Consider the following 19606-nt stretch of genomic DNA (forward strand, 5'->3'; position numbering starts at 1 on the left):
AGCTCTCTGCTGTGCTACAGGGGCTTAGAACAGAGAAAGCTAAAACCAAGCCAGTGGGTCATCTATCTGCTTTCCTTCTTCCAACAGCTGATTATTTTTCATCTGCCATTAACTCTTCTCTCTTGTCTTTGTAGCTTTTTAACTTTTACATTGTTAAATGTAAAAGTTAAAAAGGTGAGAATGAAGTCTTGGGAGGACATTTACTCTGAATGCTTGACCACACTTAGAAAACATGACATTCATTCTTACTAGGCCATGAGGCTTTCAGTTGTCATCATGGGTCTTTCTACACGTTGCTAAAGCAGGCACGATGATGATGGTGGTTGGAACTTCCCTTACCTTTTACCAGTTCAAATCAAACAAGAAACCTGCCAGGGCTCTTGGTTCCCCATGAACATATCTTTCCTTGCCAAATAAAAATAATAGCCACTATTCACTGAGTGATTATGTGACAAGTACTGCATCAAGCACCTCTTTTATTTAAATAGATTATTTCATTGCAAACGCCTCAACCACTCCATGAGATGGGCATCATTTGATTTTACAGATGCAGAAAAGGCAGCTCAGGAGTTTTATTACTTGCCTCAATCGCACAGCTCGTAGATGAGTGAGACATCTTTCTCCAAGACTGTGTTTCAGGTAGGCATGCGCTGTTTTGATGTTGAGGGCTTGCAAACCGTATTTTGTCCAGTGTAGCTTCCCTCATGGGATTTGAGTGGTAGGTGATAGCCCTTGAAGTGGACTCTCTCCAATGTGCTAGCACCTCCAGCATCCTTGCTCTGCACTCACCTCGCTCTCCATTACCTGCCTCCTCCTGTGGGCCTGAATTCAGGCATCCGGTCCTGCTCACCTCCACAGCCCTGAACTCAGCGGAGCACCCAGCAGCACGCATCTGTTGACTGACAGCCTCTAATCCATCCTGGCCGCCATCAGTCATGGCAACCCTAACCACAGAACAGGAATCTTGGATTCATCTTTTCTAAAGAAAGTTGCTTCTAAATGTTTGTAATTCACACAACAGCCTTCATTCTACACGTAAACATCCCCCTCAGTGCATTTTTTCATACCTTCAACTTCTAATCCAGGAAACACTGGATTTGTTCTCATTACTTCACCTATTCAGCTAAAACGTAATGCTTACTACCTGACAAATATTGGATACTGGGCATATAGTGGCGAATGAGGGGAAGGCAGATTAAGTTAAAGAATTATGCAGGGCCCTCCAGGCAAAGGTAAACGCCTTACAACAAACTACACTTGCATTTAAATACTCTGGCTCTTGATAGATGCTGATGGCTCCAATTCAGGTGATGGCACTGGAGAGAAGTGATTTCAATAATTGGAATAGGCAGGATTTGATCTGTTAGATGTGAGGGCTGAAAGGGAAGGGACTTGAAGCCTTCCGGAGTGGGTAGATGCCATTACTTTTTATGAAGTGAAACACTGGCATTTTTGGAATACGTACGTGTTTGGATAGGAGTTTGAAGTACATGTGAGCCAAACAAAAGCAAACGTTGTTTGGAGAAAAAAAATTTTCTGAGGGGCACAGGCCTTTTGATGGTACTTTAAACACGAAGTCAAAACAGTAAGGACCGGGACAGGACTGTGTTAACCAACCCCAGCACTCAAAGGTTATTAGCATACAACAACCAGTGCAAGTCACTGCTTATCTCTTTACATTAATAAGGAGTCTCATGAAATTTTATTCAATTTCAAGGGTACAGACAAGAAGCAAATTTCACAGAGAAATAACGCAGCAATATAATCACTGGCTTGGATGGCTGTACTTGAGGTTGTTCAGAGTGCCAAGAACTATCTGGATTATCGGCTACCCAGTTTTCTCCATTCTTCAGCTTTTTGCCACATGAGGATCCATTAGTCCTAACTAGAATGGAAATGAGGTGTACTTACAGACATAATATTTTATTCTCAGGATGCCACAAAATGTAGAACATCTTTCTGAAGTAATAGGGGCTTCAGTCTGTAAGTGGGTCACTTATTTCCCCAATAGGTTTACCTCTAAGTCAACTTGAAGCACAGCCTTCAGGATTTCAAGCTTAAAAAAATGGTTTCAACTATTTTCATCCGATTTTAAAATGGTTACACTGACTGGAAATTCCCTGAAACAGCTCAGTTATATTTGATAACTTTGTAGCACCCCAAATTCATTACACACATTTAATGCATAGTTCCCAGACTTGCAGTAATACAACCATAACCATTCTAATCATATCATAGTTTAATAAGATATTGGTCCCTCTAGGTAAAGTCTACAAAGCAAAGGACTGTGCAGATTTGTTGCCACGTTTCCTCTACGGCACTGTAGTAGGCACAAGCAGTTGAGCTTTCACTTTAACTAAGGTTATTAAGAGTTACTAAATTGACAGTGATAGAGTGAATTTGTAAAGTATCCTCACCATTTTTTCATTAAGAGGTGAAATGATAATCTTAGAATAAGGATAAAAGGATTGTAGGTGCATTGGAAAATTAAAATGATTGGATTTAATATGGCTGCTAGTATAGCCCACAGTTAAATAGAAGGAAAAAAAGTGGGGAGGGAAAGGGAGTTTGGAAGCCTTTCTGATCCATACTAAATTCCACACAATTATGCATAAGATTGTGTCTGGGTACAAATCCACTGCAATTCAAGTTTTTAGACAGAGGCCAATTATAAATTCATTATTTCGAAGTCAAAAGTACTTATCACGTCTTCTAGATCCCACTTAAATAAAGTCTTCTTAAAAACTTATTTCTTAATAATATTTCAAACCACTAGGTTTCAGTAGGCTGGTGAATACATACCCTATATCAGTACTAGAGGACTAATACTTTACATGAAAAATCATAGCACGGCAGTTTACCAGAATTCTCATAGAAATGCACATTAGCCTATTTTACATGGCACCTGTAAATAGCATCTGAGGAAATTTTTACAAAGATAATTCAGTAGTCTAGGTAATAATGTACACTAGAACTTTGGCATCTATGTTACATTTTAAATCAACCAATAGTTCTATCAGTTCCTGCAAGCAGCCTACTTGAATGTGACAGTCGACTCACCAGTAAAATTTCAGTGCCATTTATCAATGTGTTATAATGAACAACTTTAATTAAAATAAATCATTCACCTAGGATTTTATTGATTTTTATAGATGAGAAGGAACCTGAATGATTCTATTTATGATACATTTATAAGTCAAGTAAGAATCTGGCAAGACCTCCAAAGCCAATGGGAAATGATTTGTCTGATGCCTATGGTGGGAAGGGTATAAAGCGCAGCTATTTTAAGATGGTGACTGCAGAAAACAAAGTTCTTCTATTTTCTAGTGACCCTGGCAGAAAAAAAGATCTGGACACACATAAAGATACATCCGCCAACGCAAATGTCTATCACTAGGTCCCCTCCCCTTTTAAAAAAGATATATTAGGATCCGCATTCTCAAGCAGGGGTGGTGTCACCCCCAAGTAGGACCAAAAAACCCCCTTACTCTTTTCATGTATAAAGCAGATATAATATATATACAGCATGTCTATGATATTAAAATTCATTGGGGGGAATTCCCTGGCAGTCCAGTGGTTAGGACTCCACACTTTCACTGCCAAGGGCTGGGGTTCAATCCCTGGTTGGGGAACCGAGATCCCACAAGCTGTGTGGCATGGCCAAAAAAATTCACTGGGGCACTATTAAAAAAAAAAAGTTTAAAAGGCTTTGGGCTTGGGGTTGATGAAAAAAAGCTTTAAGAAACACTGAATTAGAAGTCAATCTCTGTCACAGGCATTTCTTCTCCCCACCATCACTATGCTATGTCAAAATACCCTGTGGCATTTTTGGTATTTGGAATTTTCATAAGAACATAATGTCTCTAGGGCAATACTCCCAGAATAATTAAGATTAAGAAATTTATCATCAGCTCTGAACACATTAATTATGGCATCTAAGAGGAGACTTATCCTGAGAAACTGACACCAAGTTAGGAAAATCAATTAACATTTATCTGATCATAATTACAAGTACAATCTTAACAACTATATTAAGAATTACAGGTTTGAGGCTGGCACTGGCAGCTGAAATTCAAAATTGCCACTTAAAATTCAAAATGAAAATCTGCAAAGCCTTTTTAGAAAGCATTCCCTTTCTTTACACTATACTGTCACAGGTGACTTTATCCATTTACTAGAATATTGTAGTAAGTAAACACTACTTTGCCATGAAGGAAAACACTGTGATCAGGGATCATAATGTAGTTCTGGAAGACTATACATTTTCACTATACACAGTATATAATAAGGTGCACTCTGTACTGCAAGTAACATGCAATGATTTGGTTGTAGAAACGTTAATGTAGTTTCTGCTACATCAGAATTCCGTGTAGGTGTTTACAGTTTGGGGGTCATAAGGATGAAAAGAGCAATTATTTAATGCTTACATAGTAGAGATGTCTGAATGCATAACATACAGTTACAGTTACCAGTAGGCATTAACATGGAAATTACCAAAAAATTAAAAAAGGTTAAGCTATATAAACCTAAGTGTAAGGATGGACTTTATTTAAAAAAAAAAGTCTTTTAAGGACTACAAATTACAAAGTAAAAGCAAATCACTATGTAGAAACCTAGTGAATACATTTTGTCTGTGCATGAAAGCTTTATCAAAGTCATTCATTTAACAATTTCACCCCCTTCACAACCGTATCAGTTATGATGCTCTTCTTCATTAGGTTATTATACCTTTATTTCAAACTATATTACATGTTATTCCCTCAAGATAAACTTTTAAACACCTAATTTTTAGCTCCTAAGAATGGCACCTCTGAAAGGGGCAATTCCCACTCAGTCTCCGGCGGCATTATTCCAAGCTCATTTCTTTCACCAATCAAAAAAGCTTTCAAAATGTTCACTCTTAACATGAAATCTTTCCACCAAAAAGTGTGGCCACATTTTCTTTTCTAATGACTACATATAAAGATGGGTAGCAGCAAGAAAATTAAGATGGAAATTAAAAGGCAGCCATTAAAATAAATGGATCAACTGTACAGAGGGGATATTTGGCTCATGGCAATTTAAAATATTGGCAACTGGGGTAAATTAATAGGCAGATGCTTGAGTCATATATGAATCTGTGAAAAGAATGAAGCTGGCCCAGTATGACCAAGTAGGATAATCATTATCACTGCACTTCATTCTTTGCAACAAATACTCTAAGCCAACAGGAAATATGAGTTATATTTAGAATCCCAATTAGAACATGCTAACCACTTTTCTTTCAACAATTTTCTGGGTTTAGTAGTCATTTGCTTTACTTATACTGTTTTATGAGTCCTTTCTTACCAATCTAAGTGTATGACAACTGTAAAATACTTTAAATGACAATGCTTTTCCAAGGTCTATTTGAAAATGGCAGTATGAAAAGAATATTCATTTGTTTTGTCTAGAAAGAAGCAAACTGAATGCAGAGGTTTCTCAATGGGTAAAAGCTCAACTTTTTTCTTCTCACCACCACCACATACAATTTCCCAAACACCTCACTTTCAAGTTTGTTCTCCATGGCTTCATTTTAAGGAATGAAAATCAGAGAGCAAACAATTGAGCTCAAGTACATCTGGGGTTAAAAATGCAAGAAAATATCAACATGCAAGCAGTGGTCCAAATACTCAAGATTCATGTAAATGAATCTACTGTATATGAGATTTCCATTGATGAGCAGGGCTTTGGGCATACCAAATTATCACACAAATCACTGCCTTCTGAGACTCTGGATACTTTTACAGTTTAATTTGCAAACAGAATTTTTATAACAAATTATTTTAACCAAATCATATCTTGAAAACTGTTTATATAGAAAACCCAGGGAAAAAGTGAACTGTTCATTGTGGAAGGCCTTAAATTACATTATTACAGTAGAAAATACAGGAGGTAGAAGATAACTGAAAAGACTAATGCAACATTAGATTCAAATCTATAGCTCCTGTAGCTACTTAAAACATGGTTTTAGAAACTAAATCCAACATTTCCAGTAACCATAGAAACAGTTAAAATAAAATTTGCCATGAAAGCCCTTATATCATGCTTGATATAGGGAGGTAGGAAGATGTAAGAACCAGGACACATGAGACATGACATTTTATCTACAATTCCTGTTTGCTTTACTGAGGGTGTAGTTTCAAATTCAGTCACCTTCTTCAGCTTCAGACTCAGATTCTAGAAAAGGGGGAAAGTGCAGTCAAGCATTACATGGTATCAGAAAGCAAAACTTCTGTTTATAACTTTATTTAAGGAATTTTATTAATAATGCTCTACTCATATGAGGGGGATATTACATGTATTCATTTGTAAACCTCAAAATTCATAAATATTAACTATTCTCAAAATTTTCTAATTTCCTAAGAATGATAGGATTATGGCCAAGCCATCAAAATACCTGAAGTATAGTTTTCCTCACCTACTTTAAAGTAATAGGTTTTTGCAGGTCTGTCATAAATGAACAAAAATCTGTACTCACATACAAAATGGTACCTGAATGAAAGAAGGCAACATGTATGGACATACTCTTGGCCACATTAAAATAAGTTCTCAGGCTTTACCAAAAAAAAAAAAAAAAAAAAAAAAAACCTGCTCAAATGAAAAGACTTACCTTCTTCAGCATTTTTGAGCCACTCTACAAACTTTTTCATTTGCTCAAGGAAGACACTTTTCCCCTTGGCAACATGTGCATCTTTATACCACTTCAGAATTGGTTCTTCACTCAGAACTTCAGCTGTAAAGAGAGCAACCTTTACATTCGTGGAGTTTTCATACAGTACTTCTCTAACTAAGGCAGAGTTAGAAACCCCCTAAGGCAGCGGTCCTCAACCTTTCTGGCACCAGGGACCGGTTTCGTGGAAGACAGATTTTTCCATGGGGGGGTGGGGGTGGGAGATATGGCTCAGGTGGTCACGTGAGCGACGGGGGCGGCAGATGAAGCTTCACTTGCTCGCCCGCTGCTCACCTCCTGCTGTGCAGCCCGGCTCCTGATGGGCCGCAGACCGGTAGCGGCCCACGGCTCAGAGTTTGGGGACCCCCTGCCCTAAGGTGCAAACGCCTTCATGGCAAAAAAAGATCTCACTGAAAAGCAAATATTTTGGTTGCTTACAAAATAAATCTGTGTTCAGAACTCTCTTACCTGGTTTCTTCAATGAATTAAAATTTAAAGTAGAAAAGATGAAATGAGAACACTACATTAAGAAACTTTTTATCAACTTGTGGCCAATGTATGAACCTACAAACAGGAAATCAACCTTATTAAACCAGTGATTCTTTCAACTGAAGGCAGTTTTATCCCTTGGGGACACCGGACAATGTTTACAGACATTCTTGGTTGTTACACTGGGGAGAGGTGCTACTGGCACCTATTGGGCTGATGCCAGGGATGCTGTTAAACACACTACAGCGCATAGGACAGTCACCTACAAAATAGTTATCTGGCCCAAAATAGTAGTACCAAGGTTGAGAAATCTTGTGATAAATAATCAGGGATATCTCATAGATAATTCTTTAATTTTTTTTTTTTTTAGGTGTGAAAATGGTACTGTGATTTTTTAAAAGTCCATGTGTTTTATAGATAAAATTAAAAGTTAATTACTAACTTTTCCAGAATTAAATGAAGATTTCTAAGATTTATTTCTAAACAATCTGAGTGGAGGAAGTGGAGGTATAGATACTTTAAAGAAACCTAACCACAAGTTGATAATCACTGAAGCACAGGGTACTTGGAGGTCATTACCCTATCCTTTAAAAAACAAAACAAAACCTGGGGATGCAGGGATGCAGGTAGACCTCTAAGTTTAAAATATGGGAACCAACAAAATCATCTGTCTGGGGAAGAGGACTGGGGGAATATAGGAGGCAAAGTTTGAGGCCTCATCAAGAAGGCTTTAGATTTTAACTTGTTAAGAAGCTTTAGAGATGTTTTAAAGATAATGCACTCAAAAGTAACTAATTAAATCAGAGACAACTCAGTCCTGTGATTAGAGTAAAATATTTTAGGGTGCTGACGTTCAGAGGACTACTCATTAGAATTATTTTGAGTTTCCTAGGATATTTGTCAAATGTATTCACAAAATTCAAAATTTAAATTACCTTTATAAAAAAGCACCACTATTTTCTGGAAGGCTTTCATGAAATGAATGTTGTCATAGCAATACTCCTGAATCTTCAGTAACAGAGTCAGCTCAGACTGACCTTGAGTTGTAAAGGCAGCAAGTAGAGGGCTGTATTGCTTTTAAAGGGAAGGGAGAAAAGATTTAGTCATTTAGTACGATGGCCGTCTATTATAAATTCCTAAGACATAACTCATCTTTTATAATCACTGTGAATTATATTCTGTTTAGTGGAAGTTAAAAAAAAAGAGTAAAGAAGAAAAATTAAGCATTTAAATCAAAAAAGCAATACTACACCAAGGATTCCAGATAATTGTGAATACAATGTTAACATTTTAAAGGGAAAGAAAAAGAATCCTCCTGTTTTCCAATATTCTCTCAAAAGCAAAGACCATATTACAGGTTCAATCTACTTTTAAACATGTATTTGTTTTTAACCTGTGAGCCAAAGAAAGCCCAAATCAGACTTTTTAAAAGGTTATCATCAATAGTTAATATGTTATTTGTCTACTTACTGGTAGTTTATCCCCAGGAAGCACAGGATGTGATAAATCCTTTTAGAAAAGTACACTGACAGTTCACTTACCCCCACTTACAAGAATAATGTTTTACCAAGGCACAGTTCTAATACCTTCAAGTGCTTGATGGCTTGCTCTGCTACAAGCTCCTCTTTTTTGTTCCATTCCACAGTGCTCATTACACTGGACCATATTATTCCGATGACAATTGGTTCTGGGATGTTGTTTTTTTTCATCTCCTCCTTGACATACAAAATTATCTGCAAAAGAATCCAAATTTAGTACAGAAATAAGTTTGATATGTAGATACTACACACATGAAACTTAGACCTTTCACAAAAGCATAAACACCTTTCCATGCCACTAGCAATGACCAGGAGACCATATATAATCATAGAACTTTTAGAACAAGAAGGTATGGACTTCTAGTTCAAACCCTGTATTACACATAGGCAAACTACCTAGGAAAAGACCAAGATGGAAACAGAAGGTCTGTCTATTGGCTTGCACCTTATAAAAATCCCCAAGTGTTATGATTTCTGGGTACCCATAAGGCAATGAATATGAAAAAGATTGAGGCAAAGTCCCAGCATAACATTCTATAGCTATTATAAAACTCACTGGTGAAATACTTTAAAGTTTCTGAAATGAGTAAAAATTTTCTTAGCCAGAAACTTGGCCATATAAAGATAGTTTAAATAAGAATATCTCACATCCTTAAATGGATCACCACGGGACATCTGTTCTTGAAGTTCTTTCTGGAGTTCCTTACGAGCTCCTATGGTTTGCTGATTCCGAACATACTCTGAAAGCTCTTTCAAGCCTGCCTCAGTAAAATACTTTGTGAAATGTTCAACGCTTTGTTTATTGGCAGGAAAAAGTTCCTGAAAGGAGAATTTAATCTGGTTAAATGGTCTTCAAATCAGATTAAGAAAAACACCTTTCCTCTTTTCACAGATTAAAAATGGGAAAGTTGCCTATTAAGCTTTCAAGACTGTGAAGAAAAGTTACAAACCATCAGTCTGTTATCCATGCTCACTTTCCGAAGACTTGCAGCTACTGCATTGATATCTTTTTCATTTATCCATGATTTAAAGAGCTTTACAGCAAAAGCTGCTGAAACCCCTGTAGAAAAACAGAGCTTACTTAACAGAAGTACCTTCCTGGATTTCAATGACTATCTCCCATTTCCTCCCTCTGAGGTTCCACCACACAGGATTATTCACTTTATCCCCAAGCTTACCCCTGAACTTCCCTCTGCCAGTGCTTACCATTCTACTCCAATTTCTCTACCATTTGCTAGTTGTGTACTGTTAGTCAAGTTAAACTGTTTTCTGATGTGTAAAATGAGAGTAACAATTCTTAACACTTGACAGGGTTGTTGTGAGAATAAAAATAAGGCATGTTAAATAACTCAGTACTCTAAGCAATAAAAAGAAGTTAGCTTTTAAATTACTGTACAGAATAATTTAACTATGGAAATCACAAAAGGGAACTTATTTTCTTTTTCAGCTTGCCATTTTCCCCATTTTCTCTATTCAAGATGTTCCCAAGTTTCCCAGTTGGGATTAATCTCTCTCTGCGTTTCCACAGCATTTCTATTTTTACTTTACAATCAGTCACATTTTGTCTAGACCCTGGATAGACAGTTGTTAAGCCTAAATGCCAAAGGTATACATTAAATAACTAATGAGCTGAAATGAACCAATTAAATTTAAGGATACTAGTTAAAAAACTAAGACTATCACACCAGTCAAATCTACATAAACTATATCTTAACTTTCGTATCAGTTCATCTTTCAGGCTCTTATCTACTCCACCCTCAGCCAACTAAAGATCATCCTTTACTAAAGGTTGATTACCTTCTTTAACCAAATTCTCATTATAAAGGCTATTAAGAATGGATGCGTTAAGTGTTCCATTAGCCAGAAGAACACCAGTCAACATAGCCAGCTTGTTCCTCTCCGACTCTGAAAAACCCTTTAAGAACAGCAGCAGCTATAAAAGTAAATAGTTAACGGTTAAAAGAGCAAATGCATTACATAAATAGAAGCAGTAAAGCATATTATATTGGTTAAAATTGTGGGCTCTGGGGCCTAACCATCCAAGTTTATATCTTGGTTATAATACTCACTAGCTGAGTGACCTTGGGCAAGATACTTAACCTGTCTCAGTCTTCTCATATGTGAATGTGGATAATAAAACTTGTTTCACAGGGCTTTTGAGAATATTAAATGAGTTAATAATTAAGACAGTGTCTCATATTCATTAAATGATACTATTAACCTTACCAAATTTTCTGTGCACTTATATGTAGAATATCTAAGACTCAGAGAGCAAGTATGTTAAATTTCTCCTTGTCAATGTGTTTAGCTCTGATCTGCTACTCTCTGTCTTCTAAACAAACCCCACTTGGATTTAACCCCTTTGCCACTTGTTTGGATACAGAGCTAAGAAACAGTGTACAGCAAATTACAAAATGATATACCCCCAAACTTCATTTCAAAGACAGCCTACCTAAATATCTAAAATTATCTCAAATCCGTGGCAGAATTAGGATTTAACATTCCCTTCTTTGACCCCAACCTCTTGTTTTCCACAAAGCATATTGCTGCTCATACCTTTTTAACTTCATCTTCAAAACCCTTCTCCAGGTATTTGTAGCGCCTGATTAACTTGTTAAAAACCTGTAAGAATAGTAAAGGAACTGAATGATAACCTCATACATAAAAATGTCAGATTCCCAAAAGATCTAAGTCAGGGCAACTAAGACCTCTCCACAGTATCTCCAGAATAGCAAAGAAGTGAACCTTTCATCAGATGTTTAAACCAGCTTGGGAAGTCTGTCAATTCCCAAATCCTACAATATACCAATACTGTTAACACTTTAACTGCCACCCTGCAATAGATTTTATTGCCAAATATCAAAGCATGGACTAATTATTGCTCAAATACAAGTCATTTACCCATTTGTAGGATATTAACAGAATAGGATCATAAAATATAGTTCTACTTTCCTAATGACATAGACAACAATCCCTAGGTTAGATGCATTTTAATTCTTTGCTTACAGTAACACAAGCATAACTATGTATGCAACTTTCAAATGAGATTCTGACTGGTAAAGAAGCTAATCTGCCTATAACTCATTCACCTTTAAAAAGCTATATGCAGAATAATTTAGTGATGAAAATCACGACAGGGAACTGATTTTCCTTTTTCAGCTTGAATTTTTTCCCTAAAAAATGGATTAATTTTAGAGGGACAAACAGGAAAAGGAGAGCTGATTCAATTTTTTTTCTATTTTGTTTTCCTCAGCACATTTTTAAGTTCCTAAACCATCATACTGCACACCCAGAACACCTCTAAACCTTCAGCTCAGATTCCTTCAACCTGCTACCAGCAATCTCTTAAAAGCAGAATATTCCTTAAACATTAGATGGATAACAGTTAATTGAAATAATTATGTAAAGTTTAATTTACCTGAGCAAATGCTTGCATGGTCTCTAGGTCTTCTTGTGCTGCGAACACACAGACATCTGTACGCATCATGTCATCTGCCAGTGTACCACCTGGGGCTAAGGTATATTTTACAAAAAAATTTGCAATGACCTTCATTTAAAATTAGTAATTATTTCAATCTTACTTTCTTTTAAACTTTAACTTAACTTTTTATTTTTATGTTTCAGGTGTACAACATTATAGTTCAACCTCTGTATATACTAGTCAATCTTATTTTCTGTAAGGATTCTCATTATAAAATGATAAAAATTCTGAGATGATTTGAAAGCGAAGTCAATTTCTCAGTAGGAACATGGCTGGTTGGTTCAATACGTGTGAACAAAGTGAAAACAATTTACTGGAATAAATAAAATAACCCTCTTCAGCAACCCAATGAAACTCACTCACTGCATTAATTCAGCAGTGCCAAATCTGTCACTCAAGTGGAGATGTTCAGAATTGGTTCTGACTTTCCATACAGAAAACCTTTCATAAACTTCCAAAGAGGCTGGGCTATAAAAACCTGCAAGTTAGAGACTTTATCTTTTAGATACATTTGTAAGTATTTATGGATAAAATGATGTCTGACGTACACTTTGAAATACAGGGGAGAGGAGATGAAGTCGGTGGGGTAACAGATGAAGTAAGATCGTTAAACATTGCTGAAGTTGGATAGCAGATCCTTAGTTTATTACACTATTCTCTCCAGGATATGTTTGAAAATCTCCTTATTAAAAACGATCATTTAAAAAGCATTTTAAAAAGCGGCTTATTGATAGCAGTATTATGAATAGAAAATAGGTATGTTTCTCATTTCTTACTACAACTGATAATACAATAAAAGAGATACTCATCTGACTAGTCATTAGAACATATGAACATTTAAGTTCCCGTTCCACCACTGAGCAATTGTTTGATCGCATGCAAGCTACTGAAGCCTCTCTAAGACTCCATCCTGCATGTATACAAATAGAGTTCTGATTCTATCAGCTTGGCCGAGGTTCAATACACTGTTACTGTGAAAACATTTTGGAATACTTTAAAAAGCCATGGAAATGAAATTACCAGTATCCTTTGAAAATATGTAACTAAGTAGCACATTCTATTAAGATAGTCTGAGCCTGTTGAGGGTGGAGGCAGGAGTAAATCAGCAGGGCTATGGGTAGAAATATAATGTGAGCACATAATGTAACTTTGAATCTTCTAGTAGCCATATTAAAAATAAAAGGTGAGGGGCTTCCCTGGTGGCGCAGTGGTTAAGAATCCGCCTGCCGATGCAGGGGACATAGGTTCAAGCCCTCGGCCGGGAAGATCCCACATGCCACGGACCAACTAAGCCCGTGTGCCACAACTACTGAGCCTGCACTCTAGAGCCCGCAAGCCACAACTGCTGAGCCCCCAAGTCACAACTACTGAAGCCCACGTGCCTAGAGCCCGTGCTCTGCAACAAGAGAAACCACCGCAATAAGAAGCCTGCACACCACAACGAAGAGTAGCCCCTGCTCACCGCAACTAGAGAAAGCCCATGCACAGCAATGAAGACCCAACGCAGCCAAAAATAAATAAGTTTAAAAAAAAGGTGAAATTATTTTGATATACTTTAACCCAACACATCAAAAATATTGATTTTAACATTTCAGTATTCAAAATATTAGAGATATCTTACATTCTTTTTAGCATTGTCTTTAAAATCCAATGTGTATTTTACATTTTCAGTACCTCTGAATTTGTACTAGCCACATTCTAAGTGATTGATAACCACAAGTGGCTAGTGGCTAATACACAGAAGAGTGCAGGATTAGAGTCTTCAGGTACAGAGCTGTCCTGAATTGGTTCCAGGACTGTCGTGGATACCAGAATCTGCAGATGCTCAAGTCCCTTACATGAAAGGGCATAGTATTTACATATAACCTACACATATCCTTATGTATACTTTAAACAGTCTCTAGGTTACTTATAAAACAGAATACAATGTAAATGCTACATAGTTACTGGAGTATGGGAAATGCATGTTTTGCTTTTTGGAACATTCTGAACAATCCCCCACCACCACTCCAGGGAATATTTTTTATTTTTGATCCACAGTTTGCTGAATCCATGGATGCGGAACCCTCGGATATGAGGGTTAAATTTATAAAGTATTTGGTAAGACAGAACAAGAGATAGGGATTTCTTCATTAACTGAGAGTGTACAAACCCAAGTTGGAAAAATCACTGATGGAAGATACTGTTGGGATTTATATGTCAGACAAGTCTTCCCCAAATGTTATGGTTCTGTAATGGATTTCAAATATAAAGCTAGACAGAGCAATGCAATTGGCAAATTTACTATAATTTGTGAAGAAAAAAATGGGAAAATCCTAAGGGGGTAAAAAAAAAAAAGCCACCCTGATTTGATAGGTTTGTCAAATAGTTCATATTCTGGATTCTACATAATCCCCATACAACACACCTCCCACAAGACCCAGACACTTACCCAGCATTCCACCGGCCACCAGAATGTCAAACAGTGTTTCTGCATATCGGCGGTAATCAAGTTTTGCTCCAGAAGCATCAAGAAACTTTGCTACTGCTTCCAAATCAGTACCAGTTTCAGTTAAGCCTTGAATAATGCAGTCTTGAAACTGAGTAGGGTCAAACCTCTCTTTTTCATCTGGGGGAAAACCCCGAAACATTCAGTTTTAAAAGGCTTACTAAAATACCATGAAACCACAACCTTATGAAGCTATAACTACTGAATAAGTTAACCCCATTCATCACAATTTATTTCAATAGCTGGAGAAAACAAACACTACCTAGATTACCCAAGACCTGCAACACAAGCAAACACAACAGGAGACTAAACACACGTGCTTTGCAAGTTGCACCTCTACAAGTGCAAGGCAGGACTGCCTATCATAAGAAGTGTGGGGCTTCCCTGGTGGTGCAGTGGTTGGGAGTCTGCCTGCCGATGCAGGGAACGTGGGTTCGTGCCGCGGTCCGGGAGGATCCCACGTGCCGCGGAGCGGCTGGGCCCGTGAGCCATGGCCGCTGGGCCTGCGCATCCAGAGCCTGAGCTCCGCAGTGGGTGGGGGGAAGGAAGTGTGTGGCTTTTCTCCCACTATTTTTTCACACAAGTCTCCTAAGTGAGCTAAATGAGCTGGTGTGTTCCTACTGCCAGGTTACCATTTCCACCTGGAATGCTCTTCCATTGCCTCTGAGCTTTTCTGAAATTTAGGATATCTTCTATACCTCAGGTAAACTTCATTCCTGAAAGGGAGCTCTTGATTTTCTTTAAAAGTGCCCATAACACTTTCTACTTAAAAAAAAAAAAAAATCGCTCATTTAATACTTATTAAGGTAATCTTTAGAAAGTACATTTACTGAGTATCCAATACATGTCATGTAGCAGTTATGAGTAAGGGCTCTGGATTCAAACTGCCTGATTCAAATCGAGATCAAAAAGCAAATGCTTTGCTTAACTGTCTGAATTTTAGCAATTGGCCCCATTCTTCATGTTTGAATTTCCCTATGGTAAAATGGTGATTAAGAGTAGGACCTATCTCATAAAGTTGTTGTGAATATTAAATGACATAAATAAAATATAAAGCACTCTAAAAAGTGCCTTGGGTACATACCTAGCCTTTACTGTGCTGCTATCACACACTCCAGGGCAGGGTTTGATTTCCCTATCTAGGTTAGATGATATCTTAATTTCTACACAGCACTAGGGTGACCAACTCTTCCCTGTTTGCCTAGGACTTTCTTGTTTTTAGCACTGAAAGGATCTATGTCCTGGGAACTCTATTCAGTCCCAGGCAAACTGCGATGGTTGTTCACCATACCCAGGACCCAATCATCAAGAACCAGGAGGCCATGTGACTTCTCTTCCTGGTACTAACAACAATAATAAAACTACTTGATACTATATTTACACAAAGGCGGTATCAGTAATCCACATAACTTGAGGATACAGAGTTTTCCATTACTGCAGAATTGCTCTGGTTCCCAACTTCTATGCCTCCTCTTGAGAAAATTTACTGGCTTAAATCTAAATGAATCTGCAAAGACTAGAATCCAATTACTCCTTGGTCTCCCTGCTGTAAGGGGGCAGGCTACAATCAGAAATCATAAAAGATTCTGTAATATATATTTCAAAGTGTCTGCCACTCAGTATAGAAAAACACAATTTATAACGAGTAGCCTATCCATTTCTCTATTTCCTAAAAGTTTCCTGTAAAATAAGGTCAATATGTGCTTTTGAGCAGGACACTGAAAAGTGTAGGGGTCAAATATTAAACCCAATACAAAATATATGAGACCACATCTCATTTAACTGTGTCACTAGTGCAGTGCCTTGCTACAGAATTCAATATTCACTGAAGTACCTGATAATACACAGAAGTAGTTAATATAATTCTCATAGTTTTTTTTACTAAGTTTGTGAGGGAATAGTTTCAAAAGATACTGCAATGTGAACTCTGTTCCATAATTAACTTCCATGGGTTAAAGTCTGATTTTTCTCCCACAAATGTTCACAAAGTTTGGGTGAAACTAGTAGTCACGTTAGGAGCTCTCCTTTTATAAATTAACCTTTTCCCTCAAGCAGAAGTTTCCTTAAATGAAATTTAGCGAGTGAAAATGCAGCCCATACTTTCTCTTTTTTAGAGGCACTTTATCTGCACAACAAAAACATCATTCACTAACCTGCTTAGATACATATATGTTGATACCAAAAGTCTTAAAGGTAGTAGAAATATTAAGGGTATATCTGAAATGGCGGTCAACTAGAAATTCAAGTTCCTTTCGGTACTTTCTCTTTAGGTTTTAATGCTAAGCAATAGCTTGCCAGAGGAACCAAGACATAAAAGTTACTTTGGAGATCTGAAGAGAGATATTATTAAAATATAAATATTTACCTCTTTTTCTGGTTTTAAAACGCTGGCCTGATAGCGTTGGCTTTTGCTGCTTTTGATTATTCATAAAAGACACCCTAGGGGGGGAAAAATAAGGCCTTAAAAATATCAGTGCCCCAACATCCATTTTAAAAACAAAGTATCAAACCCTGGCCTAGTCACATGTAAACCACATAGAACATACACTTCCAGTCTAGCAAGAGACCTGGGGCAGGCACACAGAATTACCTTTGCTTGAATTAAACTTAAGTTCAAAACCTGCACTTCTCCCTACACAAAACCCTTTAAAGATGAAATGTGAAGCACACTTTTAAATGACTTTTCAGCGCCACGACTAGTGGCAAATCACCCACCATAAACAGAGGTTAGTCTCTTCCTCTTTAAATTCGCCTACATCTTCCACCACTCTGAGCACCACAGAGGACTAACAGAGATGACCACCACAGTCAGGAGGTATCCCAAATATGCACGTCAATTTAAAGACGCTATCAGAGGGCGAATCCCTTCATCGAGGGACCTGGTTATGAGCACTACCCTACTCTGAAGTCGTGCCCGTGACCGCAGCGTGCGCTTGCACCACTCCAGCCTGAGAAAGGGGCTGAGAGCCGGCCTAGCCTCCTCCGCCCCATACCTTACAATACAAGCCGCCTCCCTGGGCACGTGTCTCCCCATCCAGCCCTTCCCGTGCCTCCCGCCCAGGACCCCCTTGGGCACGGCGGGGACTCCTCGCCCTCAGCCCCCTCTCTACTGACCCCGTCGTTGGCGGTGGCGGCCGCTGCAGCGAGCGGACCACAGGCGCCGAGGCGCTTCGCGCCTGGGGCCCAGCCGCCCCATACATCCGCCCTCCCTCCCGGGAGAGCAGCGGCGGCGGAGGCGGCCGCAGTGGTGGTGGCGGCTCCTCCGCCCCGCCTGCCGAAACCCCCCACGCGTACATCACCAAACAGAGGCCACGGCCGCTTTGTTACCCAGGCCGGGCAGGGCCGCAGGGGGACCTGCCCAGCCCACTGCCTCCGCCTGTGGCGCCGCGGGGCACACTCGGGCCCCACGTTCCGGCCCGGGCACCCGCCCCTCGGCCTCCCTGCTGAAGCAGCGGCCCCGACCTCTGAATTCCGGCGCCGGATCTGATCCGGCCTCATGCGGCGGCCTCCGCCCGGGCCCATCCAAACCGGGCCGCAGGACCTGCCGCCTCCCTCATCCTCTGCCCAGCGACTACGGGCCGCAACCTCGGCCCGAGACGAGCGGGCCCTGCGCCTCACCGAATTTAAGGCGAAGAGGAAAGAGCCAGAAATCCCGGAGGCGGCGGCAACTGCGGCGGTGGCTCCTCTGCGACCGGAACTAACGAGAGGAGGGGAGGAGGAGGAGGGGAGAGGTGCCACCCCCGCCCCGGCCGGTCTCCTATCGCGAGATTTCTTCCTCTGGTGCTCTGCCCGCCCCTCCCTGATGGCGGCTTCGGGGCGTGGGGTGGGAAAGGAGGCAAAGGAAGCGAAGAGGATTTTCAAAGATTCTTTATTCCTCTATTGGATTCCAGATTTCCCGGACACTTAGCCTAGACTAGCCCATCTTTCTTCCATCGCCGTGTCCTCCGGCCTCTTAGTTAGCACATGGAGGGGTTAGGAGAACAAATATCCCCCACCACCCCTGCCGGTGTCGAGGAAGTTGGACACGTCCGGCCTGAGTCCCTTCCCCGCCGAGCCCCTCCCACCCCCCACGCCCCAGTAGCGCCGGAAGTCGAAGCCTGAGGGCTGGGGGCGCCCGGGCCCTTCGTGGGCGGAGACCGAGTTGGCTAAGGGGTCCATACGTGGTCTCTAGTGCGGCTCGGCTTGGCAGCACTTGCTCAGGCTAAGTCCGAAGCGGGGCAGCATTGCTCTGCGGTGCTGGCTGGGTGGGGTTGTGCCCTGCCCCTCTTAGGAGCGAGGAAAATCCAGATAGGGGTCGGAGGGAAGTTCGGCCCTCCGACCGTGGCCGCCATCCTTGCAGTGGTCTTGGTAGTTCCGTCCTGAGTATGATGGTTGTGGGAACTTGGAGATCATCAGAATCCTCTGGATGACTTGTTAAAACACCTTGCTGAGCTTCGCCTGAATTAGGTAGATCTGGTGTGGGACTCAAGAATGTGCATTTCTAACAAGTTCCCTGTGATGCTTGATGCTGCCAGTCTAGGGACCTCATGTGTGAATCGCTGAATTAGAGGATGTATCATCAGAGAGCTGGGGGACTAAAAGTGAGAAAAGTACTGTGGACGTTGTAAACCTGTACAAATAACGATGCACAGTGTCTCCAGGATCTAGCCTCATATTTATATTCCGTTTGTATGTCCGTTGTTTGCCTCTCCATCTGCTTCCTTACTCTCCTACTACCAGAGGAACCCTAAAAACAGGGTTTGTCCCTAAAATCACCTTTCTTGGACCCTGCTTCTCCTCCTTATCAAACATTTGGTAAATTAGTTTGTTTTAGTTGATTTATTTTTCCTTAACAATCTGATCTTTGCCCCATGCTCCTCCCAATTTCATGGAAAATTACTTTCTCAGAGTTCTTTCCCAGAATTATTGCCAAATCCAGT

At 39.7% G+C, this 19606-nt stretch overlaps 1 protein-coding gene across 4 annotated transcripts; it reads right to left on the reverse strand.

The window, feature by feature from the left end:
• Positions 1 to 1683: 1683 nt before the first annotated feature.
• On the reverse strand, positions 1684 to 18450 carry BZW1 (basic leucine zipper and W2 domains 1). 4 transcript variants are annotated; one of them, XM_032637080.1, is made up of 12 exons: positions 18306 to 18450; positions 17053 to 17126; positions 14631 to 14807; positions 12137 to 12231; positions 11275 to 11340; positions 10516 to 10651; positions 9669 to 9778; positions 9367 to 9537; positions 8767 to 8913; positions 8116 to 8254; positions 6632 to 6754; positions 1684 to 6198 (listed from the first exon to the last, which is right to left on the reverse strand). In XM_032637080.1, exons 2-12 carry the CDS (start codon positions 17114 to 17116, stop codon positions 6167 to 6169), a joined length of 1260 nt encoding a protein of 419 aa, XP_032492971.1. In that variant the 5' UTR covers positions 17117 to 17126; positions 18306 to 18450; the 3' UTR covers positions 1684 to 6166. The 4 variants fall into 4 exon arrangements, with proteins under 4 accessions (XP_032492971.1, XP_032492970.1, XP_032492973.1 ...); XM_032637079.1 differs by having other exon boundaries at positions 1684 to 1885; positions 18306 to 18423; XM_032637081.1 differs by lacking the exon at positions 9367 to 9537 and having other exon boundaries at positions 4532 to 6198; positions 18306 to 18393.
• Positions 18451 to 19606: the final 1156 nt, after the last annotated feature.

This window comes from Phocoena sinus, chromosome 7, assembly GCF_008692025.1.
Source record: "Phocoena sinus isolate mPhoSin1 chromosome 7, mPhoSin1.pri, whole genome shotgun sequence".
Classification (NCBI taxonomy): domain Eukaryota; kingdom Metazoa; phylum Chordata; class Mammalia; order Artiodactyla; family Phocoenidae; genus Phocoena; species Phocoena sinus.

Bases quoted from the DNA above. Each gene is read 5' to 3' on its own strand.
- BZW1 (XM_032637079.1), bottom strand. From the start codon at position 17,116: ATGAATAATCAAAAGCAGCAAAAGCCAACGCTATCAGGCCAGCGTTTT. The intron at 10,652-11,274 runs GTATGAGCAGCA...TTACTTTTATAG, and splicing joins TTGAAGATGAAGTTAAAAAG to CTGCTGCTGTTCTTAAAGGG. The intron at 9,538-9,668 runs GTTTGTAACTTT...TTCTCCTTTCAG, and splicing joins GCATGGATAACAGACTGATG to GAACTTTTTCCTGCCAATAA.